Source organism: Adiantum capillus-veneris, chromosome 16, assembly GCF_014529385.1.
Source record: "Adiantum capillus-veneris isolate H3 chromosome 16, ASM1452938v2, whole genome shotgun sequence".
NCBI classification, from domain to species: domain Eukaryota; kingdom Viridiplantae; phylum Streptophyta; class Polypodiopsida; order Polypodiales; family Pteridaceae; genus Adiantum; species Adiantum capillus-veneris.
Window position 1 is genome coordinate 112,436,106 of NC_140946.1, and position 27,060 is coordinate 112,463,165.

The 27,060-nt window shown below is 43.5% G+C and overlaps 1 protein-coding gene across 2 annotated transcripts in view; it reads left to right on the plus strand.

Moving 5' to 3' along the window:
- The first annotated feature begins 11,995 nt into the window (after window positions 1-11,995).
- The window catches only part of LOC147439661 (glycoprotein 3-alpha-L-fucosyltransferase FUT11-like), a 32,109-nt gene continuing 17,044 nt past the window's right edge, over window positions 11,996-27,060 (plus strand). The window contains exons 1-3 of one of the 2 annotated variants that reach the window (XM_086485482.1): window positions 11,996-12,908; window positions 16,981-17,153; window positions 17,239-17,480. In XM_086485482.1, the coding sequence (XP_086341608.1) occupies window positions 12,543-12,908; window positions 16,981-17,153; window positions 17,239-17,480 (781 nt within the window). In that variant the 5' untranslated portion in view covers window positions 11,996-12,542. The remainder of the gene's footprint in view (window positions 12,909-16,980; window positions 17,154-17,238; window positions 17,481-27,060) is intronic. The other variant, XM_086485483.1, reaches the window with a different exon arrangement.

Consider the following 27,060-nt stretch of genomic DNA (forward strand, 5'->3'; position numbering starts at 1 on the left):
AACCAATTTCTGAGTTATTAGTCACATTTTTTGATCCAAATCACCTCATATCACATAAACAGGCTCTACATCATGCTTATAACCAAGTTGCACCAAAAAAAGTTCATTTCGATGAAAAAGTTAATAATCGTGATTATTTACTTTTTTGCCAAGATGGGGGAAATTGCAACTTTTCCCTCATGGGACCAAAGCACATGATGTCCTAAGCCCACTAACCAAGTTTGAACAAATTTGGAGCTCAAAATCTCAAAATTCCTATATATATAATGTTTCAAAGACTGGAAGCCTAAATCTGGCACCATTCTCACCTTGTGCACTCAAATGAGCCCACACTTCACTCAGAGTATCTAGTTGATATGTATTTCAAGACTATGATACCAAAATTGTAAAAAGTTGAAAAAATTCATCAGCTGTAAATAATCACGATTATTTACTTTTGTTACAAATTTTTCCTTGAACTTCATGATTTTGATCTTTACATGTTTTTATGCATCTATGCATGTTCAAAAGTTGATTTGAATCAAATTGGACTCAAATTGTCAACAATTCAGACGGAAGGACATCTTAGAGCGGAATTTGCCAAATTTTCTAACTTTGGCACTCTATGCACTTAACAGGAGCCATGCAAGCTGCGGAGAAGGCAAAGAAGAGGGTCACTCAAAAAGAGAAGCTGGAAGAGCTGCCACCATACCAACTGGACCCCAGTTCAGTAAAGACAGCCAAAGCAACCTATCTGTCGAAAGAACGGCTTGAGGAGAACAACACAACAGTTTTCACAAGTAGATTTAAAAGTGAAGAAGGACATCAGGTAGAACTATAGCTTTTGCCAAAAGAGGTCTATGATATCGCGGCAAAGCCCAAAACGAAAGAAGCTAACAGAAGGCTTGGGCTCAGAGAATTCTAACAAGAGCCATGTGGTGTAGATTTTCAGAAAGCCTATGAGCTTTTGTCTACAATAAAAGAAGATGGAACAGCCCAGATTACTAACCAGCAAGGGCACAAGGTAGAAGTGGTAATCACGAAAGAAATAGTGGCCGAGGCTCTCAAATTGCCGATAGAAGGGATGACCATGAGGGCTAAAAAGACAGGAGGTACCTTCACCAAGGAGACTGCTGCAGCAACATTTGTTGATCTCATCCAGAAACAAGTGGAAGAACCAGCACGGTTGTATCACCAATACTTCCACTTTCTAGCAAAGAGACCACCAAGGTATACGACACCCAATCATGCAGTTGCAACTACCTTCACACAAGTGTTGAAGTTGACAACCAGGCAACCCATTGATCACGTACAGTATGTGTTATCCACACTGAAGGGTACAAAGAAAGAGGGAAAGATAACCTATTTGGGAGCACCTGAGGTACTCACAAGAATAGCGTACCATGCTATCGGCATGGCAGACAATTTGCCGCCTGCCCCAGATCAGAACACATGGATTGTGTCTGCACAGCCATCCCCTCAAACCACAAGGTCCACAAAAAGAGCTTACAAATCCGATGAAGAATTTGTTGAGAGCTCTCCTAAAGCACATAGCAGTGAAAGCTCAATGAGGAAAGAAGAGCCCGCATTGAAGAGATGAAAAGAAAATCAGTGGCCGCACATCAAGAAGAGTCTCAACAAAAAAAGGCGAGGTTTGAAAGGGAAAAAGAAACCTACGAAAGAAGCCACCAAGCTGCAGGTGAGGATGCTAGAAAGTGGGTGCCAAAAGCGTTAAAGGGGCTGAGAACAAAGAACTCTACAAGGAAAGAAGCAGAAACCCCACGGATTTTTTGGAAAGAATGTACGCGGAAGCAGAAGCATTAAAGCTAAAAGAAGCTCAAGAAGCTGAAAGAAAAGCTTGAGAAGATGCGGCCGAGCAAGAGGCGAGCAAGAAGGACAAGCTGAAGCGACACAACAAAGTGAGGCCCAGCACGAACAAAGTGAGATGTCTCCTAGACCATCGTCACCTGCTACAAAACAACAAGACCACCCCATGCCAAGCCCTCCACCATCACCAACTACTTCTGAGCAAAACAAAGCAAAAGAGCCAGAACCACAAAGAGCAGCAAGTCCTGAACCAAAGGAGGCAACAAGTTTTGAGCAACGAAAGGCACAAGAAACCGAGGCCACACCGTCTACCACCACCCAGCAGGAAATGGACAAGGCAACCAGGAAGCCTCAAGAAGGTAAAGCAGTAGAGGCAACTGCACAGCCTCAAGGGGAGGAACAAACCCGGTCGTTACCACAAACAGTTGCCATAGACCCACCAAAGGAACCACAAGAGACTGCTAAAACGTCTAAGCAGCTCATAGAAACTGAAGACTAGCAAACAAATGATGAAGTAATTCTCCAAGTAAATGAATATGAAAAGCAGATGCAGGAGATGACAGAGAAAATGTGATCAGTAACACTTAGCCGCAGTGCTAAGGCTAGAGAGTTGGAGATGGTGATAGATGCTCTACAAGGAGAACTGGAGGACAGGATGAATGTCATCATTGATCTGTAGAGACAAATCCAGGAGTTGAAAGCTGAAGCTGAACAACACCAGTTGGTCAGAGAAAACCAACAAAAGGAAATGGAAGAGCTACGTGAACTTCTCACGAAGTTAACAGATGCCTGTAAAACCAAAGACGAACAACTGATAGAGGTTACCAACGAACTCTCAACTACAACTCTGTCAGTTCAAAAGATCCAAGTGCAGCTCAACGTGGAAAACACTTCATTGCAATATACAGAGTAGAGGATCAACGATCAGGCAACCTTCTTGCGACAGATAAGAGAAAAACCCACAATTGCCTCGATCAAAGATATAGACGAAGTGTATAAATCACTGGAGAAAAAGAATAAAGATATCGAGCTAGAGCTAAAGCTAGAGCAGTCACAACGCAGAGACCTTGCATTAATGCGGATACAAAGAGAAGAAGAGCTGCTCAAGGAGATAGCAGAGCTCAAGAGAGTTAACCAGCTACTGTGAGATGGACAGCAAGAGACATAGGAAGAAGCCGGTACATCAGAACAACCCCACATTGATATTCCCTTAGCCTCTTTTGCTGAGATGGAAACACAGCCGGCAGAAGTTCTAGACGGAGAAGATGACTTTCAGGTACCATTAACAGAAGCTGATGAAGTGCCAATGGTCCAGCTGTCAAAAGCTGAAGAAGATGCACTTAAGGAGAAGGTTTCCCAGGAGACGGAAGAGCAATGGAAAGCAACGATGGATTGGGAGTTGAGAGTTCTCCATTCTATCAATGTTACTCAACTCACTCCCAACCAAATCAATGCACAATGGCATCAACAATAATTGCCATATCCCTTTATCAAGGTAGAGTTGCTTACAGGTTAAGGAACGACTATATAAAGACATGCAAGCAGAAGGTGCAGATGAAGTCCACCCCAAGTGGAGAAAGAGCAGGGGTGGAGAAAGAGCAAGTTGAACAAGAATCCTAGATACTTGATTCTTTTCACAAGAGCACCTGCGGCACTTCAAAAAGACCCAACTTTTTGTCCTGTACCAAGAGTAAGGACGTGGCAAGCACATGAGGCAATGAAAAAGAAGCGGCCTACCTGGCTGAATTATTCGAGATTGCCAGCTCCAGATAAGGGAACGCCGACAGAGGAATACATGGTGAAAACCCTAACGAGTGCCATAACATTCTTCAAAAGTCTCCCTGATCCTTCATGTGATATGCTCTACGAAATTTGCCGAATGCTGATGACATGCATTGAAGTTTTTCATGAACCAGAGCAAGCAGGAGCACCGTGGATGTCCTTTCTTGAGGGCAATCAGGATCTATGCTACGACCTAAGCGGCCAACCTTACGAAGAAGTCCTCTATGGCTTCTACGCCCACTGCATGTTCTTGCCATCTTATAATGTGTTGGAGTTTGAGGAAGCGTTCTACACAGGGTTTTTCACTTGGCGAACGAAAGATTTTTGGACCAGTGATTAGCAACCTAACTTCCAGATTCATAGGCTACTCGGTCATCGAGCTCAAGAACAGAGTCACTATGCAATTTTTGCATGTTCCAAACAAAGAAAGAAAGATCAGATATGAGAAGGCACTCCATGCACTTAAAGACCGCCTCGCTAGCCGTCAACCCGAAGATTATTTCAGCCCATAAAGTTGTATTAAGGGAGGAGGGTGGGAATGTTAGCAGCAAGCTAACCCGGAGACCATTTTTGGAGCTCTCATTGTAAAAATAATTATTATTTTGATGAATCAGGAAAATTGTAACTCCTATTTTCGGTGTAACCTTGTGATCGATAAGCCAGGGCTACAAGCTTCCAGATTGTATCAACCTATCTTTAGTTAGAGATCCCATATTATTAACCAGAAACCTTGGCTAAGGTATAAAAGACAATTTCTGTAAGTTATTATTATTAAGTTTTGGATAATGAAATACACAGTGTGATCTAACAGCGCTCACTTCTCTCCTTCTCGCGCTTTCTACTCCCTCTCCGGTGGTCACATTGCAGTCGCGTCTGTTGAGTTGCAACTACAGGTAAGAGCTCTACGCATTGACATAAGCATTTCACAGTATTTCGTGGCTTTTGGCGTCGCCGCGACCCACGGCCTAATCTCATCATAAGTAGAAATTTACACTTCAAAATAAAAAACTAAGCATAGGGCGGGTATTGGGGCATCATTGCTAAGCATTTAGATGCATTCTGGGTTGAAAACGACTAGGTCAAAAATCAACTGTTGTTAATAATCGTGATTTTTCACTTGATCTAAAGTGGTAATTGAGACCATAAGCATGTGTGCTTAGGCCTTATAAACATGTCCTAGAAGTTTTGTTACATTTGGATGTTGTTTGATGCTATAATGGATGTGATTTGTTTGCCAATGAGGATTGGCTTTTGGTGATTTCAGTCACTTGAGTGTAGCTTGAGTTAGATGCGAGTTGTTTGTTGTTTTCCAAGAGATTGACAACCTCTTATAGCCTCTATGCACTAGTCGAGTCAGCTTCGTCCCATGGATTGACAATTTATTTGTGGTTCTCGCTACATCTGCAATAAGATAGGAGTGAGGTTAGACACCCGTCCTACACCTATATATATATGTTATTGCTTGCCTCACTCCTCTATTCATTCTTATGTGAAAGGTCATACCGATTCTGATTTTGTCTCTCAAATTGGAGAGCTTAATCAAGTGTTCTCTCATTATCAAAATGTATTTTCAGGTGATTTATCATTAGGCGTAGTAATTGCATTGGACACTTCATCTGCACTAACATTACATGTCCAATTAGAGCATTAAACGAATGTCCAAATGAAACGTCATGGATAGGAAAAATGATGACATCAATTGATTTTGTGGGTATTCTAAGCTTGACAAACGAAACCCTGAAATGCTTCCACCGTGAGAGAAGTCCAATTCTGCTTCAAGAATGGCCTTGCATTGTTTATTATTTGCTTGCTGACAACAACTGGACACATCTACTTATCCACCTTGATACTCACATTCACCCAAAAAGCTATAGGTGTTTTGAGAGCTTTGATCTACCGTACAAAAGAGCTTATTTTTCGTGTGGCCATTGAAGTTTCTACTAATGGACTGAGACATTTGCAATTGAATATTGCTAAGAAAATGGTCATGGGAGTAGTTGTTCATGAAAATGGAGAACAATTGAACAACAATGAATTTCTCTCGATCTTGGAGGAGATGAGACTCTAGTCCATGCTCAAAGGTAAACTTTGAGTTTTTGTGAGTAGAGAGTCATTGTGCAAAGAATATTATATTGACATGATGTCTACTCCCTTCACGTTTAAGCATATGATGAAAGAAGCCAATTCTGCAAGAATCAGAGTGGGGAGAGAGTTTTGGTTGCTTTGGCTAAATACCACCTACAAATATATGTATTTCCATGGAATGTTGATTTTTGGGAAGTGCAATGATCCGTGCAAAAGATTCTACGTGTTCAAAATGTCTACCATTGGCCCCGGCTCAGGTGTCAAGCTTGTTAACAAAATGTGACAAGATGGAAGTGGAGACTTGCGACAAAGTTGGGTTTGCTTTGACCATGTTCGTAGGATCATGGGGTGGAAAACAATGGTCGCACATGTGTACTATCATGCATAAGTATTCATTATTCAAGAAACATAATGTTTTTTGACCATTTGCTTCATTTGTGAGGTGTACATCACCATTATGTAGGATTCAAGAAATGCAAACCATTGCTATATGTGAAATGTAAGAAGAAGATACCCAAGCACAACTCATGTTTTGGGAAATGTCGTGCTCCTCGACAATGGTCATCTGCAAGCTGATTTTAGAGGTTTCATGGCCGATGAGGCAGGAGCAAACTGGAGAGTAGTCCACATAATATTTAACGGTGGACCAAAAAACAAAATGGAAGGTAGGGAACATTCTTATCTGTTTCATTGGGAGCAGAGCATGCAGATTCACACTAGTCAATATGTGAACAAGAATTTTTAAGATAAGCACAAGCGTCTTTATGATTATGGAATTGTGCACGGAGTGAGGATGAAGCCATAGCTCTGTATAGAAATATACAAGCTCGGTGGACCTTTGACAAAGTGGCTGACTCAAATTTGTCACAAATGGACTGTTGGTTGAGTTGGTGGCATATGTGGTATCCATGTTGGAGAAAACACTTTCTTGGGGTAAATACTCTTGATGAATGTTCTTTGCTTGAATTAAAAGCAACACCTTCTATCGTGATTGACAAAACCATTGGTGCAGGAAGTGGATGATTTGTCATTCATACCGACGACAAATTTGGCAAAAACCAAGCATGCGAGCAGGTTAACAGGGGAGGGCAGTAAAGAGACGCTAAGATTATATGATGACATGTGGCTGACCTATCCAATTCCTTGCTTCAAATTGTGAAGATGCTAGCATTTGTGGAGGGCAGACATCATGGAGTGGGACCCTCTGCAAAGAAGTTGACTCATCAGGCAACGCAAGGGTGAGCATCCAACCAATGCAAGAGGTGATCAAAGAACTTAGGGGGCCACCTCTTCATCAATACCCAGTTGTTGAAGGGGATAATGTTACAATTTCTAAGAAGAGAAAACAAATAGCTCATGTATGAGGAAGAAAATGCTTCACATTTTAGAGTTTCTTATGCAAAATGTTGCAAAGAATTGAAGAGGTGTGCAAGCACAAGTGAACTCGCAATTCAACAATGCAATGAATATGAAGAGGGATTGGTCGCAAAGGAGTGTGAAATACATAAAATAATGTGGGAGATTCATCGAATCCCGAATGTGGGTAATTTGTTGGATCGTGAAAGGCAGTAGGGTGCAATGCCAAGGATGGCTGGGCCCACAAGACAGAAAGTGCAAAAAGATCATCAAAAACACTGGTTAAAGTATGACAGCTCTCTCATTTTGGGGGATTAGAACTTGGGATAATGGAGTTGATAGTGTGTATGAAAGAGGCACAAAGGCTCAATTATTGTGGTTTTGCAATGACAATGTGGATCACACTTGGCACATTTTGCAACACAATAACACAATGTCCTGCAAATGTGCCTACCGTAGCCCGTGGAGAAAGGAACAAACTTGATGAATTGATGAGTTTGGAGGCTGCATGATACACAATCAAGAAGTGTTCAAAGGAAGTACAAGTGCATTAGTGCCGGTTGCATTATCACAGAGAATCGACTCATATGTTGCTATGGAGGCTCAGATAGTGGATCACAATATTGTTATGCCTAATTTGCATGAAAAATTTCTGGTGGAAACATCTACTTCTCAGGTTCAGGGCGAGTCTTATGAAGTTCACATCACAAACAATCTGATTTATTAATTTGGAGACTTCATGATCACATGGCACAGAGCAACCCATACATGGCTTGCAAGCACATTTATTTTCTCTTCCTTGGCTACTTTGGATTGGATGTTAATCATAACTTGTCTATTTATCAAAGCAAGCTCACTAATGAGGATTTGCTTAGAGTGTTCAACTGTCGTCATACAATGTAGTCAAATAGTATGAGCAATCTTTAAGTCTATGATCCCGTAAACAATCAATCCATGTTTCTGAGACTTATCATATTGGATGAGTGAGACATTTTGCTTCAAGTCATTGTCAAATGTGTCGATGTTGAATTGATTTTGCTTCGGTTCATTGTCGTTAAGTGTTAAGGTTCAATTGATGCTTATGTTTGTGATCAGTAGTGGGGTCTTTAGTGAGTGTGACTTTCAATCAAATTGTGGACAGAGAAAGAGATACAAAGATAGTGTTGTTGAGAGATTTGAGGAAAGGGGGATGGATATCCAATCTTACGTGACAGAGGTTGAGATAGGGATATAATGCGGTTGAGACAAATTTTATGGCATCCTCCACAATGAATGTAGCTTCCATTGAGAGAAGGAGAGGGAAAGGGGAGTGAGGAAAGAATGATGGAGCGCCCACCTTGAGAGACAAGATGGTAACAAAGTCTTCCCTTAAGGCTTGCCCCAATCCCTATACCAAAAGACCTCTTCAATTACCTCTTGAGCGAGTAATTTTAGGAAATTGTGGTGTGCAGGCAAAAAGATAAGAAAAGCTTGCTCGAAAAGATCGCTTGATATCAATCCCCATAAAACTACTACAATAAAAGAAGTACCCGGAAAGATCCTTAACATCGAATGTAGTTGAGGTGTGTGTAACGACATAAATATTTTCGCCCCCTTATTAGTTCTTCAATAGCCCAAAGAGGACATCACCGTGTATTGTTAATTTCATGTGCTTTATCAAGCATGAGAATAAAATATGCCAAGAGCTGGCTATCCACCAAGCACTTCTCTCATAAGCATTCCATGTGCAATATACTTGATGATTGTCCCAAGACTCGTGCAATCCTTGAAATTTATTGCATAACCAACCTCTTCACCAAACGTGCAACCAAATTCTTCAGCAACCCTCTTGGCTACAAACATTGCAGCTCGGGGGGTTCACCGTTTAGTACTCCCCTATATAAGGTGCGTTCGTGGGGTATTAAAAAAACCCCTCTTTTAACATGTCTAAATGAATAAAATGACCCCTTATTTTAGGAAATTTTTTCAAAATTGAATATTAAAACCCTTTATTTTAATGTATCTTTGTTAAATTGCCTAAGATTTTTGCATTTTAAAACCCCTCCTATCAATCCACGTTATACATTAACATGATTACATAGTGCACCCCCCGAGCATTGCAACCACTCTTTGCAGTTGTGTGTAGCCAATCTTTCCTTTGTTGTGTACCCTACTTCTTCTAGCCCGTGTTGTTTCCTTGAACCAGTTTCTCCATTCACAACTAAAACTTGGTACTTATGAACTGCTCTAACCAGAGCATTTTTCAACTTGTAAATGGAAAGACTTTGTCTTTGATCCTCCATTGATAGCTTTATAGAGATGCCGCTAACCTTTTTCTTGCAAGGGATATTGCCAAGGATGATTCAGATCCTTTGGGATGGAATCAAGCATCATCCTTCGCTGCTGCTCTCATAACTCTCTCCTCTCTTTGGCTAAATCATATTGTGTTATGGTAGCTCGCTAAACTAAACCATTTGGATTTCTTTCCATAAAGTTCTTGACGAGTCCTAAAATATGGAGTTCCTGACGAGTTCTAAACCATGAATTTATTGATGAGATGCTGCTATCCTATTTTTGGCATGGGATCTTCCCATGAACTATTCAAATCCTATGGGATGGAATCAAGCATGGCCCTTCATTTATGCTGCTCTCACAACTGTCTCCTCTCTTTGGCTCTCCTTTGGATAAAGTAGATTGTGTCATGGTAGCTCTCTAAATTAAACCATTTGGATTTCCTACCATGAAGTTCTTGAAGAGTCCTAAACCATGAAGTTCCTGACGAGTTGTAAACCATGAATTTTTGGACAAGATGTCGCTATCATGTTTCTAGCATGGGATCTTCCCAAGGGCGATTCAAATCCTTTGGGATGGAATCAAGCATGGTCCTTCGCTGCTCCTGTACTGATGTAAGATTTCAGATCCATCATCATCATAATTGGGGTAATCCCTCACATCCAAGGGCCCTGATGTTATTAGCTACTTAGCTTCCTATCTCTAAGGTGAAATCACTCTCTCTAGTGGTCATCTAGAAGAGCCATTTTGATCGTGCTCTGTGATGATAATCCCAGAAAGCCCTTCGTAACCTATTGAAGGCTGATTCATACTAGAGGTATCAGATTCCTCATCCAAAGAATGTGCTTTCTTCGTATAAGTTGTTCTCGTGTCTTTTGGTCTACATCCCTCATGGAAAGACTAATTTTATTCCCAGTCATGAAAACAACCCTAACCCATACCTCTTGACCTCTCTTCACAACATCTTTTGCATCAGCTGCATCAGCAATCATATGTGTGGCAATTTGGGACACATGCACAATCCCTTTCGTCCGATCATGAAAGCCCGCAAGCTGCACAAAGCAACCATGATCCATGACACATGAAACACTACCTAGGTAAACATTGAAGAATTGAAGTTCTTGTGCTTGATGCCCCTTTCAAAGAGTTAGGGTTTGTATCATCTCAATCCCTCTTGCTCCGATCTTCATCATCATCACTGTGAGTATATCCATTGTATCTATCCCTACTATTATCATGCTCTCTGTGACCTTTGATCACCATTCCTGTGGCTATGAACCCTTCTATATTTATCTTTATTGACATGGTCTATTTGTCTTTCATATCTTCTCTCATCTTGATCATGTCTATTGTGATTTCCATCATTGTGTCGATCGTGTCTACTACTATCTCCATCATCATCTCTTCTTTGACTTTTGCCATTGTGTTGACTATCATGTTCTCTTCTGCTATCTTGCCTACCATCACCACTGCTTCTATGTTGTTCCACTTCTTTCAACTTAGCCTCATGCTCAAGCTCCTTTTTGTAGATGTTTGATTCTCCCTTTGCCACCAGGGACAAGAAGCCTGTGTTTCTCCTTATCTGCGGTCTTGCTTTTAGAAGGAAGTCCATTCTTTTGAGGCTTTTGGCAAGTGTTTCGTATTTTTGGCTCTTACGGTCGAGGTTGATGATGATGATCTTTGTTAACACTTTGTGAGAATAGTCGGTATTTGCTTCTAGCTTTGTGTAGGCCTTCAAAACGAGGGACAAGTGCTTTCAACCCATCGTTGTTGTTTGCGTGCTAAAAATCGTGGGGATAATATTAAAAGAATGTGCCTGAGGCTCCTAGACATGCAATTTGGCCATGGCGCCTTGGCGATGATCATCACGAGCAGAGCAAGAAAAAGCGGATGGAAGCAAGCAATTGTGTGATCAACTGGCAACAATCAACATAGGAGATGGTCATCATGAGCAAAGCAAGAAAAAGCGGATGGAAGCAAGCAATTGCGTGATCAACTGGCAACAATCAACATAGCAATCAACATTGGATCGAGTTCCAATCGATGGTTGGGATTGAGCCAAGCAACTTAATCCATTGGCTTCATTCGATAAAACCACCTTAGACTTACTAAGTAAAACATCATGAGCTTAACTATTCACACATGCTTAAATAAACATAGTTTGGCAACTGCTTCTCTCTCTCTCTCTCTCTCTCCAAACCCACCCTCCCCCCCCCCCCCCCCCCCCCCCCCCCAATCAAGAAATTCCCTCTGTGTCTCTCTGACCATCATGTGCATGTTGCCTTAGGCAAAAATAGGTGTAGGAAAAAAGTACATTAGTATAAACAAGAGGACCATTTGAGACGATCATTTGGGTTGTATCAACCAATTTATTACCAGATAAGGTACGTTAGGCTTATGGAAAAAGTGAAGAGAATTATGAAGTTAAATGCTAAGTGGCGTTTCGCACAGTGCGGGGGTTAACCTTGCTGCCCACATCACCCAAAATTTTCTCTACTCTCCATAACTCTGCCAAAAGAGGCGGAGTTACAATCCCCCCCCCCCCCGTCCGCTCCCCTCCCCCCCACTCACATGTAGCTAAATAAACTGGTTTGAACTTTGTCCCCGCCCGACAGGTTTAAACATCGTAGCATTTCCAGAAATTTTAAATTAATACAGATATAGATAAATAAATTATAATAGATAGACATTCAAAATCAGTGCAAAGTTCACGTTTTTCAGAGATAGGACTTTTCTCTCAGAGTCGGTCTGCGAAGACTGACGAAAGCCGACGGCCCATCAAATCCCCTCCTCTCTCTTGCCCATTACTCCTCCCCATGACTCGGACATGAGTCCTTAAAACACATAGCAAAGAAGAACACAATTGAGTTCTGTATAAGGGAGTTTCCGGATCCCAGATCTCTACCCAAGGGCTTACTTTCTTGGTTATTGATGATTCGCAAATAATTTTGAAGCTTCCATATTTGTTGAGCAGGTACCGATTGTGTAATTGCTCATGGTTTTGCACTGAGCAGTTTGCGCTTGTTGACAATGGCGAGACTATGCAATTGAAGATTGAGTAGCAATTGAAGGTTGAATAGCAGCATTATCATTTCTGAGGCAGGAAAAAGCAACCACTTGACAATCAGGCCTTTGGAAAAAGAATGGTCTGAGAGGAAGAAATCCAGTGTCTTAAGTGTTTGCTAGATAGACGAAAGCAAACACGCCAGCCAACCTTTGCTTGATATGCTCTCTAGATTTCCATGAAAGGGTCCACTGCTCTCAGAGTCTCGGCAGCAAACAGTAGTAGAAGAAGGAGCATAATCAGGTGGGCTCCATGGCTGCTGCTTATTCTTGTCTTTTTCTCCTTCCAGGCAGATCTGCTGACCCGATCTGCAGTGGGTGTTAACCGCCTATCGCGTGCCCTTGAGCTTTTTGGTGGCATATGGGAGACTCCTATGGAGGATGGGTCGAAGGCCAAACCTCTTACAGAAGCATCCATTCACAGCTCAGAAAATTTATTGCCCAAGCCTTCTTTTTGCGAAGCATGGCTTGAACAAAAAGATCAAATTTTGTATTCTCGAAATTTTTCTGCTCGCCCTATTCTGGTTGGCCATGGAGAGACATCGGTCAGTTTATCCTGGTTTCTTGATGATACACAGTTCTTTTAATCTTGTGAACACACACACACACACACACACACACACACACACATGCACAGTATTTTGTATATTACAAGTATTACATGTGCGTGTTTGTGTGTGAGTGTGTAACACTTGTCCATGGTAGTATGCTCCATGCTAGGTGTGGAAGGTGATGTGGATGGCTAATTGTAGAGGAGAAGTGAAGCTATATGTGATAACACTGTAATGGCTTGGCAGTATAGTAAAGTTCTGATGAGCTTCATGGCCTTTGGTGACCTCTCCTTGCCCCCCTTCTAGGAACAGGTAAGTCTCCTTGGATTTGGCCCGCAACATGGCTTAGCCTCACTTAGGATGTCATCTGCACATGGGCTCAGAGAGCCATGCGGACGTGCTACTACTAGCCAACCGGTAGACCACCAAAGCCAAGGGGATCTGCTATTGGCACCTTGTGTGAGTGTGTTTGCAAAACCCGTAGGTTTGAACATTTCCATTAGACTAGCTACGCCCTTGCATGACCCTCTTTGCGTAACAAATCGTACAATGTGTAGATGATTTTTCGAGTTGTTTAAGCGGCATTCAATGACGTTGGCATGTAGGTTTGGGCGATTATGACACATGGTTTTCGTGGTGTACGGGTAGGAATCACAGAGTAGAATGTGTACAAGGAAGTGCATGCATTAATCGAGCTTGTTTTGTAGGTACTCTCTTTTGAGGTCAAACCGATAAAGCCTGGGCAGAAAATTTAAAGGGATTTGGATTTTTTTACAAACCTCCAGTTATACTTGGTTCTAGTGAGTAACTTTTGGGTAAGGAACAAATGAAGTAAGGAGGAATCAGCCATAGGGGTTGCCTTGCTAGGCCCCTAGATATCAATATGGGCACCTATGCTATGGCTAGCCAGTGTGAATCAGGCCACAAGGACAACGCCGCATGAGCAGTCCAGATGGAGAGCACCACAATATCAGTCTCCATAGACGCTGCCACCTGGGCGTGCCACATGGGCAATGAACTTGTTTGATATTGAGTAAACTTGTTTGGATCTAATTGGAAGTTGTTTAAACGTGTTTGACCTTGTTTGGACTTGTTTTACGAGACCCATTATGTCTTGTCTAGACCTGGTATAACGGTTGGTGCCGAGTCAAGAACCGGTCATAAAAGTAATTTGTGTGTTTGGACTAGAGTCCAGGACTCATACGCAAACCTAGCATAACGGTTGGACAGAGCCTAGGACCCAGTACGAGCATCACCTTTGAACGGTTGGACATAAGTTAAGTCCTGGACTCGTTCTACTTAGACGCCACTTGGTAGTTGGACACTTGTCTAGGACCCGTTATGACGGTTTTTACTGAGCGGTTGGACACATGTCCCCGGACGGGCTCTGCATAGTATATGTGGCACTATATGTGTTCTTGTTCAGTGAATGCATTAATTCTGTCTTGTGAAATGTGCATTGCATAAATTTCATTGGTGAATTGCACTACGTTTCTGGAAGTAGTTATTCTGAAAATTTTAAGAAAGTTCTAGTGCATCAAGAGTGCCAAAAGGTTGAGATGCTTAAATAGATGATCAGTGAGGTCTGCGTGAGATGACTAGATAGTTTAGGATATGAATGCTCCATGTGAATTGTGTGATTGTAGACTTGGATTTGTGCATATACATGCTTTGAGAATGTACTATCTTTTGGGGGTGGTCATTGGCATGTCTGCCTGGAGTTAGTGAATTGGTTTTATGTTTATTTTGCAGGCATAATCGAGGGTGATTACTCTTCTTTAACTGTGTGTGTGCGTGTGTGGGGGGGGGGGGGGGGGGGGGGTGTCATGATGTGGCATGGCCCGCCAATTGCGCCGACTCAGGATTGTATGGATAGTGCCAAGGCAGCGTAGGGTCAGCGAGAATGTGGCTAGTTTGTTTTGGGAGATGCTTTTCTGGCGTCAATTATAGGAAGCATATGATTTTTATGCTTTTGAGCCTGAGATAGTGATATCAGATGATTAAACGTGCTTTTCAGCACTTGGTATAAAGAACATTGATTTTAAGTTGCTTTTGAGCTTTTGGAATTGGTGAGGCTTGGGGCACCATTATTGTTAGATCGCAACTTAGTGGAAGAATTAAAGGAAGTGTGTGTGCAGTTCGACATTTGTAACCTCGACAGTTTGTAAATAAATAAAGAAATGCTGCTAGAGGTGCCTAGTGAGGGTCCAATACTCTCTGAAGAAGAACTCTGCCTCTTCCGTGTCAACTAGTCTTCAAGTGTTCCAGGTGTATTCTTTAAATTCTGTTCCTAGCATAGTTACCCGGAACGGGAACAGGAGTCCGGGACGCGACGGGAATGGGAAGGAGGAGGGGGGTCCGGAACGGGAACAGGGTCGGAACGGTCGACTAAAGTAAGGCTTGAATTACCTCCATTCAGCTTAGTCCTAAATAAACTCCTAAACAACCCCAAAACTCCCCTCAAACTGCACCAAATGAGTTCCCCAAACAACCTCAAATCTGCTCCCAAATGCCTACTTTTGCTCGTTCCGCCCCGCGTTTCACCGTTCCGCCGCGTTCCGGAACACCGTTCCAGTTACACCCCGTTTCGGAACGGCGTTCCGTTTCCGAATCCGTTTTGGCAACGGGACTCATCCGGAACGCCATTTCATAACGTTTGGGCTGTGTTCCCCCCGTTCCCTGTTACAGTGGTTCCTAGTTCTATTAAAGTGAGTATTATTCGTCGTTCCCATTGGCACGTGGTGCTGACCGGTTGCATGTTCTCTCTTATCGCTTCAATCTGCTCCAACGCCATTTCATCTTGCGGTGCTCTTCCTTATGAAGATGACATTGCTAACAGTTATCAACCCTTGGCATGACATTCCTATGCAAGACTCCACATATATGCACAAGCTTAGGGCTATGCTAGTGGTTTTTCACCCTGGCCTCTAGGAAAGGATTGTGCTCTTGTAGCTGTTCTTCAAGCTTAGTGTCAGGATATGTGAATACACTTATTGGAGTTATGACATACAGTTTATGCTTGTCTCTTCTATGCACGCATACTATGCTAGGATGTATGCACTCGCATGATGGGCTAGGTTCCATTCCATGCGTGGCTCTTGGACACTTTTTACGTGACCTTTCAAGCAGGCTTTGTGTTGCTTGATAGAATTGCAAGCTTCAGGAACTTATTGAAGGTGGACATGTGAACGAAGAACCTAGATGCTGGCTCGTAGTCATTTAAGGCTCCTATCCCCTAGAGACATAGCTTTGAATACCTAGCAATGATTTCTTATATGTTACAACCAAAGTATGTATCCCACATAATGCAGACATATTTCGGTTTGTACCTTTACAAGAATAGCCAGATAGTGGAGGCATCTCCTAACTATGATGATTCTAGTGTCAATCCACGTATACCACTTATTTTGCAACTCAAAGCGAATTGAAGGTCGGTTCCTGATTCTTAGCTTGTATTATTCTTGCATGACTTGATATACTTTCATTGAAGTCTTGAGCTTGTGACATCTCATTTGAAACATAAAGTTTCATTCGGATAATATTTGAGTAGCTTGTCAACCTTTGTATCAAATGTGCGAAGGAGTTTTGAGTTTAGCATGTTTGCAACAAAAGGAATATGAAGCGAGGAGGAAGACTTCACTTTGCTTAGTGAACAGTAGTACACATTTGTAGCTAGACATGGGCCTAAATGCTATCTGCTACACGGGCACATGTGACATGCATGCTATCTTCAAGAGCTTTGTGTCTAAATTTCCTCATTCCCACATTAGGGTTTGTCAGATCATTAAGGCTACCTCTATTTATGATATGATCAAATGGACTTCAGGGTTGCAAATTTTTTCAGTAGAGTTTCAGAAACTATCAAGATTCCGTTAAATGTTTCAGTTCTACTCTTGAAATTGTATCTACTTGCTCCGTTCTGTTGAGTTGTGTTGGTATGACTACCTCACAATTCAAGGGATTGCCTTTCCACTGAGTGAGTTTTTTGGATTTTTAGGTATATGTATCGTTTTTTGTCGTGTCCAAGGTGTGTATTTTTATGGTGCAATAAATTTTCTTTGTACAGGGATGGAGTGATTGTGCTATTGACTGTGAATTTCAAGGCTCCGTTGCCCTAGAGGGTGCAAATAAAGCTGATGCCATTTTTGGATTGAGCAATGACCCTGGCATAGAGTCTATTGTGCGATCTATGGAGTCTGCCCAATATTATCCGGAGAACAACATAGAAAATGCGCATGGGTATTTGAATGTCTTTTAAATTTTCAAATGCTTCTGTGGCTGGATGTAAAACCCCTTGTTTATGCTGTCTTTTCTTTTGCTGCAGGAAAGGGATTACTGTGGTCATGACAACAAGTCTTGCTTCTGATGTACCTGTAGGATACTTTTCTTGGGCTGAGTATGATTTGATGGCTCCTCCAAAGAAAAAGAACAAAACAGTGCTTGCAGCAGCTTTCATCTCCAATTGTGGAGGTCACAACTTTCGGCTTGAGGCAATTACAAAATTAAGAGAGTTTGGTGTGTCGATTGATTCTTATGGAGCTTGTCTTCGTAATCAAGATGGACATGGTGAGTTTTGAGTGTTCACCTGGTTTTTCCAAGCGTTGGTAGAAAGGTCTTCGCAAGGCCAAAACGACCCATAACTACAAAAAGTAAGAAGCACTTTTTCTTGTGGGATTGCAATTCAAGAAGATGAATGAGGAAAATCCATGCATTCAATTGGTCCCACTTGCCTCTTCTGTACATCTTCCAAAACATCTCAGTGAGGGTGTAGCTATTTAATGCAGCCTTCATCTCAACTGTCTGGACACTTTAGTCCAGCTTTTGATTCTCAGAAAAGTAGGTAACATTGGGATCTTTTTCTCCATTTACTCCTGCCAAACTTCATCATCATCAAACCCTTGAGAGGTGCTCTTCAAAGTTGACACAGCTTTTGAATTTCTTCTTTATAAACTACTGCGGAGCCTCATCATTATCAAACCCTTAAGTGTTCCTTGAAGAGTTTCTGGTCTCATTTGCCAATGAGCAACTAAGATTTGTCTCCATTGCCTTGTTGGTGTCCATCCTCGACAATTGTTTCCAGATACAGGTTCTAAGATGATACACCTGTTGAAAAACACAGCGTCTTACAACCTCTCGTTGCATGGCCAACCTAGAATCCTGCCTTTGATCAATCTGGCTCCTCTCCTTGGCTGCAATATGTAATTCATACTCATACATACATTGTCATCCACACTCACACACGCTACACATACTCACACACCCTCTCTGACCCACACACACTCATACACCCTCTTACACTCGCACACACAACACTTGCAAGGGTTTGGTTTGGTTGAGTTTTCAGGGCGGGTATTGAGTTTCAAAGATAAAGGGGCGCCAATTTTGGGGCCTACAGGTTGTCGGCGTGTGCTCGGAGCATTCTAGCTTCCGAGCCGTGTGTGTGTTCCAAGTGTTAATTCCCGTCGCAGGTTCTCTTTGCAAAATGTTCTGTGTGTGTGTCTAAAGTAAAGAATTTCGGGTGAAAGCCAACGCCTACCGCCCTACGGGCCGGTTTCATGGTTCTGTTGCCAGAACATCAATCACTTTTTCCTTAAAGAGTGAGCCTGGATTGTTCAGGGTAAAGACACACAGTGCAGGAACACGGGGATTACACTATGGCCGACAAGGGGAAGGGAATTATGGAAGAGGGTTCCTCTTCAAAGGACAGGCAGGAGATTCCTATGGTTTTTGAGATTGGCGAGAGCTCACGGCCACGTCAGTCTGTACCTCCTGTCAACGTGAATGTCCCTCCAGTAGTACAGGGCTTTATGACAGGGCAACTTGAGGATGATGCGTTCAAGACTCAGTTAGTTGCCGCGGTGAATGTCTTTTCGCAGCTAGTGCAGAATCCGAGGTTTATGGAATTCTTGCAAGCGCCACCAGTGCAACAACAAAATAGGCAACCTACGCTGCGTACGGAGTTTGTTGATGCTCAAGCCTAGGTACTTCATGTGGCGCAAGAGGAAAGGGAACATTTGCATGTTGCGGAGTCGGGGGCTCCAAAGCAGGTTCCTCCCGTGCTTGAACAGGTGGCTAGAACGCCTATTCCACAGGTTATGCCAGTTCAGCCCGCCACCTTTCAGAGCCAGCATGCTGTCTTGAATGGACAGGGAGCTGGATACCAGGCTATGCACTCAGTTTTTCCACCACCCACGGTACATCCTGGGTATTTCGGGGGTGGATCAGTGTTCCAAAGTATGGCTGGTTATGCGCTTGGAAGTCAGCCGTACATGCCAGGAACAGTGTTCGGGGGTATGCAAGGCATCATGCCAAACCCCATGTATGGTAGTATCGGCATGCAGCAGGGTTTTCAGAGCAACCACGGCCAGTTTGGGGTGCCACAGGGTCATTTTGGCATGGCTGGTTTTTCTGGACAGCAGCTAGATATCGCACCTCTGACGCAAAATGTGAATGGCCAACACGTGCCGATCATGCCTAGTACAGTGCCCATGTTGCAGACCATTCCATATGACAACTTGGGGGCACTACAGAAGCCGAAGGCTTACAAAGAAGGTGGTGTAGCGGTAAAGTTTAGTACCTTCAGTGGTTTCGAGGATAAGACAAAGGCACTCACTTTCCTCCAGCAGTTTGATACAGCTTATGCGGGAGAGAATTTTACAGAGGCCTCGAAGGTCAAGAAAGCTGCCACTTTCTTAAAGGACAATGCGCTTACATGGTGGACGACATTGTTAATGCAAGGCAGGCATCCGCTTGGCTGTCAAATGAATTTGAAGCCGACGTCCTGACAGATTGGCACCAGCTTACTGCAGCTTCGTGCAAGAGCTTGCTGGAGTACAATAGGAGGTTTTGTAAAGCATTACTCTCACTGACCTCCTACAGATTTGTGCCATTGACCGAGCAGATAGAGAAGTACTGTTGTGGGCTGCCTAAAGGGCTTCGCGATTACTGTACAAAGAACAGAGTGGCTACCCTTACTCAGCTTATGGAAGTTGCGAACACTGGTCTTGCCTTGTTGAAAGGAGAGGATAGTGGATTTCCGAGCAGTGACAAAGGAGGGCAGCAAAAGAAAAATTCAGCGAAGAAGCCCTTTGTGAAAACGACTCCTGATGCGTCACACGGGTCAGAAAAGGCCACCAAAGACAAGGATTCAGCCGGGACTTCTGGAGCGCAGGCAAAGAAACAAAAAAGGAAGCCTTTTGTGCGCAAGTCGCTCGAGGAAAAGAAGGTCCTAATGGTTGAGAACAAATGCTTTATATGCGAGCAACCTGGTCACTTTTCTATCAATTGTCCACAAAGGAAAAGGCCAGCTGACTCAGAGGATAAAGAAGACTAGAAAGGCAAGAAGCCAAAACCCACGTTAGGTTTAGTGCCAGACATGGTGGGTGACAGGCCCAGCACAGATGCCAGTGAGTTATGCAAGGCATGGGGTAAAGTTAGGGATCAGATGGCACTCATCTTTTTTGATCCAGGTGCCAAAGTCAACTTCATCTCACTAGAGTTAGCTATGAAGCTGGGCATCAGAGCTGAAGAGATGGGGTACATAGCAGAGGCAGGGTTGGCATGTCCTGGCCACTCAGAGTGTGTTACTCCCATCATTGGAAAACTGCGTCTGTATATTCAGTCGTATGTGGACACTGAAGAGTTTTACATCATGCCGTTGGAAGGTTGTGACGCCTTGTTGGGGATCCGTGGATGTTCCGAGTGCATGGAGTCTTGGATGCCTACAACAAAAAGATCACTGTACAACATAGGGGCAAAACTCACATCTTGGATGTAAAGCTTAAAGGAGAGTCAGTCCCTATTGTATCTGCTTCTGCTATCACTTCTGTAATAAAGAATCATCTTTCTGTGTACTTGATTTTTGCCCGTGATGTCTTAGATAGTGATCAGTCAAATTTATCTGTGTTAGATAAAGAAAGGTCAGCATTTTTGCAAAAGTTTAGTGATTGTTTTTCTGATTCATTACCGTCGCAATTGCCGCGAGAGAGACCTGAGGACCATCGGATAGATTTGGTGCCAGGGTGTAGCCCACCAAATAGACCTCCCTACAGGGTTAGTGCGGCGCAGCAGAAAGAGATTATGGGCCAGGTTGAGGGGTTATTAGAGAAGGGGCTGATTCAGCCTAGTTCTTCACCCTTTTGCTCCCCAGTGCTCCTAGTGCAGAAGAAGGATGGCTCATGGCGCATGTGTATTGATTACCGTGCGTTGAATAAGCATACCATCAAGAATAGGTTTCCTATTCCTCGCATTGATGATATTCTCGATCGTTTAGAGGGTGCTGCAATTTTCAGCAGGATAGACCTTAAGAGTGGGTACCATCAGATTCGTATAAGGCTAGAGGATGTGCACAAGACTGCGTTTAGAACGACATTTGGTCTTTATGAGTTTCTAGTGATGCCGTTTGGGCTAACAAATGCTCCTGCCACGTTCAACAGAATGATGGACCGGATTTTCCGCTCGCATCAACAGTTTGTTGGAACGTTCTTTGATGACATGATAGTGTATTCGAAGAATGAAGAGGAGCATAGGCGTCACTTGACCATTGTGTTCGAAGAGCAGCGCAGTCACAGGTTACTTGTCAATCCTTAGAAAAGTGAATTCTTCCTCGAAGAGATCCACTTTCTGGGCCACATAGTCTCAAAGGATGGTGTTAGAATGGATCCCGCAAAGGTCGAAGCTATCAAGACATGGCCAGACTTGAAGACTGTGCACGATGTCAGAAGCTTCTTGGGATTGTGTTCCTACTATAGAAGGTTTATCAGAAATTTTGCAGAGATAAGATCGCCTCTTCACGCATTGCAAAAGAAAGAGGTCACTTTCAGATGGACCCAAAAAGAGATTTCAGCTTTTAGTCTCTTAAAGGAAAAGTTGACTTCAGATCCAGTTATTGTTTTGCCAGATCTCAGGAAGTCATTTGTGGTCCAGTGTGACGCGTGTGGCAGTAGCATTGGAGCAGTGCTAATGCAAGACGGACGGGTAGTAGCTTATGAAAGCCGAATTTTGCAAGGGCCAGAGAGGACTATGCAAGTCTATGAGAAAGAGCTCTTGGCCGTGATTCATGCGCTTTCTAGTTGGAAGCACTACCTCTTAGGTGCTGATTTTGTTGTCCAAACAGATCATCAGACCTTGCGATACTTCTTGACACAGTCAAAGTTATCCGAAAGCATATGTGATGGGAAAACATTCTTTCCATGTTCCACTTCCAGATTATGCATGTGGAAGGCAAGAAGAATGTTGTGGCTGATGCGTTATCAAGAAAGCCACAAATTTCAGCTGTGTCAATTCCTTATCATCATGAGTTAGATGACATGAAGGAACAATATATTGCTGATGAAGACTTTGCAAGGATCTTTGAACAATTACAAGAGGGGCAACATCACGAGCACTACCTCCTCAGAGATGGTTTTATGATGATGCATGGCAGACTTTGTGTCACTAGGCCACTGCGACATAAGGTCATGGAAGAGAGTCATGTCCCACCGTATGCAAGGCATCGTGGCATTGATGCAACAGTTAAAGCGGTAGAGACGTTCTTCTATTGGCCTACCTTGAGGAGAGATGTGGATGCCTTTGTGCGAGCATGCATGGTTTGCCAAAAGGTCAAGTTTGACAGGCAAAAGGCACCAGGGTTGTTACAACCACTGCCGATTCCGGATAAGCCATGGGAAAGCATTGCTATGGACTTTATCTTTGATCTTCCAAGAACGCCAAGAGGGAATGATGGTATATGGACCATTATCTGCAGGTTCAGCAAGCAGGCCCATTTTATCCCTGTCAGGAACAAGATAAAATCTGATCAGATGGCACGCTTGTTCATGTACAATGTGTTTAAGTACCATGGTATGCCACAATCGATTATCAGTGATCGTGATCCTCGCATGACCAGTTTGTTCTGGAGAGGATTGTTTGAGAACATGAGCACTACGCTCAAGTTTTCGTCTTCGTTTCATCCACAAACTGATGGACAACCAGAAGAGGCTAATTCTACTGTCTTAGATCTGCTGAAATGCTACGTGTCAGATAATAAGGGCACGTGGGAACAATATTTGCCTATGCTTGAGTATGCGTACAATAATACGGTGCATTCGTCTACTGGCAAAGCACCTTTTGAGATTGTTGAAGGCGGCAAAAAGGTTCCTCCCATTTTGCATACAAAGGACAAGATCTTTGAGGTAGATCGATATGTTGAGAACATGGATGAGATGTATAAGAAGATTAAACTTGCCTTGGAGAAGACTCAGGCAAAGCAGAAAAAGGCTGCTGATCGTCACCGTCGTGAATTGCTTCTATCACCTGGTGACTAGGTTCTGTTAAGGTTCGAAAAGGCAAGGTTAAAGAAGATGAAGGGCAAGGAACGGTTGTTTCCTAAGCTCAGCATGCGTTACTATGGGCCTTTTCAAGTGCTTAACAAGATCAGCGATGTGGCTTACAAGCTGAAATTGCCTGATGCATGGAAGATTCATAATGCGTTTCACGTGAGTCTTCTAAGACCCTTCGTGGGTGATGTGCCAGAAGATATGCCAGTTGAGGATCAGCCAGAAGTTGAGGAACTTGATGAGATCCTGGTACCTGAGCAAGTTTTGGCACATAAGGACAGAAAAGTTAAAGGACAAGTTGCAAGACACTATTTGGTGAAGTTCAAGAACTATCCGCCTATGGATGCAAAGTGGATGGAAGAGCATGAACTGTCAGAGTCACCAAATGTATTGCAGCTTTACCTTGAAGCCTTTGGGTTACAGCCTACTTATGCCCCAACCCAACGTGTGCAAAGGAGGGGTAATGATAGAGCTAGTACATCAAATGTACATATGAGTTCAGTGCCATAGATGGAAATGGCAAAAGTATGAAGGCCTCATTAAGTCATTTGTATCTATGTATGTTACGACCTTTCTTGCGGATACATGCGATGATAAAAGAGTGTTAATAGCACAAGATCATCAGTGGCGTGTATTTATGGTATGCAATCGAGGACGTTTGCGATTTCAAGAGGGGGGTATGTCACGAGGACGTGGTAGTTATTAACCATGTCACAAAGATGTGGCAATTGCTAACCTTGGTTGTTGGTTTCTTTCCAATGGGGTTTATTTTATTTGTTTTGAGACCCTCTTTTTGAAGTAGCAAACGGTCGGACATTGTATGGCCAATGTGAACGGTAGTTTCACCCGCAGACGGGAAGTGGTTGGCACTGGAATTCGTATGGTAAGAGGATGTCTAGGCTCAGAGCAAGATCATATAGGTCCCCCCGTCGCACTTAGCAAGTTGGTGGATACTAGGAAGTGAACTCAATTAAGGCGTAAAGTCAAGGTGGGACTACCAACAAAAAGTATCCGACAGTTGGGCCACATTGCACTTTTGGATGCGGTCCCAATGAGGATAGATGGTCAGAAGACCAGTGGGAGCCCAACGGAAGCATCTCCTAAAATTTAGGGAACTGCTATTTTGGGCCGTGAAATGTATTCGCGTCATTACCCCCGGTATGACTAGGGGAACATTTTACAACTCTGCCGCGAAGTCAACTGGGCAACCGGTCAGGATATTTTTAAGCGGCGAACCCGAAATGGGAAAATGCTTGTAAATGCGCCAAGTGTCACATTTTCGTGAACTTTCCTCCTACAGAAAAATGGGCGTTGATTTTTAAGCTGGGAGAGGCCTTCATTTGCAGTTTGTCACAGGTTAAGAGCTATGGAGTGCTTCCTTTCCCTCTCATGTACAGTGTGGTGCTAGGAGTGATGCCCTGCACACTACACACTGCTCTCTCTCTCCCCTACGTGCAGTTATGTGATGCCCCACAAGAGGGCTATTCATTTGACTGATGTACAGTTGTGTGGGTTCATGCTTTTGTGCTGAGGCAAGAGCCTCCTTGAGCAGGAACAGGGGTAGCTAGCTACTGCTCCAAAGCAGGCACTAGTGAGGGTCATAACCTCACCATACAGGTGCAAAATCAGCGCTGTGTATGCGCTGTAATTTTACTGTTTTTCAGCCATACGGACGCCAGGACCATTGGGAATCGTGCCCCACTGGGCAGAGGACAGTTAGGGGACTGTTTGGGGCTGAAAATAGGGCAAAAACCAGTAAATACAGTGTGCTGAATTTACTGTTTTTGGACAGGAATCAGAGGGTATACGCCAGTGCAAGTGAGTTCTAGCAGGGGAATTGGTTCCGCGCAAGTTTTGGGGCTGTTATGTTACCGAAATTTGGCCAAATCAAATGGTATCTAGGTGGATACACGTGAAGGATTCCCAGGACCTTACCTTGTAATTTACCCTCCTAAAGAATAAAGAAATACCGAAAGGGGCGCCAATTTTGGGGCCTACAGGTTGTCGGCGTCTGCTCGGAGCATTCTAGCTTCCGAGCCGTGTGTGTGTTCAAGTGTTAATTCCTGTCGCAGGTTCTCTTTGCAAAATGCTCTGTGTGTGTGTCTAAAGTAAAGAATTTCGGGTGAAAGCCAACGCCTACCGCCCTACGAGCCGGTTTCACTCATGCATCTCTCTCTCCCCTTTGCACATATAGTAATGCCCCACTAGTTGGGCTACTTAGATGATTATGTACAGCTCTGAAGGTTTTATGCGCGTTTGCCAAGGCAAGAGCCTTCTGAACAGGAACCGGATTAGCTAACTGCTAATCCTTCACAGGTACGCACAGTTCCATCGTGAAAGATTGTGAATTTGGAGAGTTTTCTGTGTGAGAATTCGTCCAAATTACAGGGGAACTGTCCCATTGCGTGCGGGAGCCCTTGGGACACGCTTAGATGTGTTCGCTCCACTAAAAACGATCCTGTTGTGTTTTTCTGCAGGTTTAGGGTTTCGCACTTAAAAGTGCAAGGAGACACCGGAGGAGCCCCAGGAAAGCCTTGGGATGCGTGTACAGGGTTTTGGGCACCCAACAATGGCAAAACAAGGAATTACAACACGTTGAAATTCTATTACAGCTCACCAGATTGCTTCTAAATTGCGAGGGAATCCATCCTGGACATGTGCTTTCAACCTATCGGGGTTTTGCCGTCGTTATGTTACCAAAATTGGGCCAAAAACCTGCAATTTCAGCCCTTGCCAGGTTTAGACGGCTTTGTGAGACTTTGATCTACGTGTTCGGATCGTCTATTTTCAATTGAATAAAGAAACACCGGAAGGGGTGCCAGTCTTTGGGGCCTACAAGGTGTCGGTCTCGTGTGCGCAGTGACACTCTAGGCATTGGATGCATCCGTGTTCTCTTTTCATCCCAGTGCTCTGTGTAAAGTTAACAGGTAATTGAATTAGTACCACCCTCTACAGGTGTACAAGCCGGTTATATGGTTGATCGACGGGATGGTCACTTTTTCTCCAAAAAGTGCAGCGTGGATTGTTGTGGGTGAAAGCAACATAGAGCTTGTTGTTATGGTAGAGAAGAGAGACCAAGTACTTGAAGAGGGATCTTCCTCACATGGCACAGAGAAAGTTCCTTCAACTCTTCAAGAAGAGGATAGGTTGTTCAGAGCTCAACTGCGTAGTTGCATGGAAATGTTTTAGCAGTTGGCTAACAACCAAGGATGCAGGAGTTCTTGCAGGCTCTTACATAGGATTTACAGGCTCCGATACAGGGCATGACTGAGCCGTTGCAGGAAAAGGAGATTTCCAATGCACAGAGGACTCGTGATGCTAGAGGGAAACATGTGGTTGAGCAACCAACTGTGTCCATTGATTCAAGGCAATTTGCTTTACCTGGACAGGAACCATTTGTGAATGGTCAAGGGAGTAATGAGCAGGCCATGCGTCAAACCCTTCCGTTACCTACTATATATCTTGGTTGTTTTGGAGGTGGCTGTCACAAGACGGGCACACCACGTGCCAATAGAAAAGAACAGACCGAACAGACTTTTAGCACTTCAATAACAATTGAACTGAGAGAGAGAGGCGACACGCGACACGGAGTGGCGGAATTCCACCCCAGAGAGTATTGGCCCCAAAGCTTGGCGCCCCTTTCGGTATTTTTTTATATTGCATCAACACAATACAAGCCGGTACTCCAGACTCTGCACCTTCTCCAGGAAGCATGCTAGAGAATGAGCCCATGGCCTCATATTTAAAGGCTCTAGGCCCCAAAAGTAGTTTACATGAAAAGCCTTCAAACTCAAAAGTTTTTGGTCCAAAAGCAATACCAAAAAGTTGCC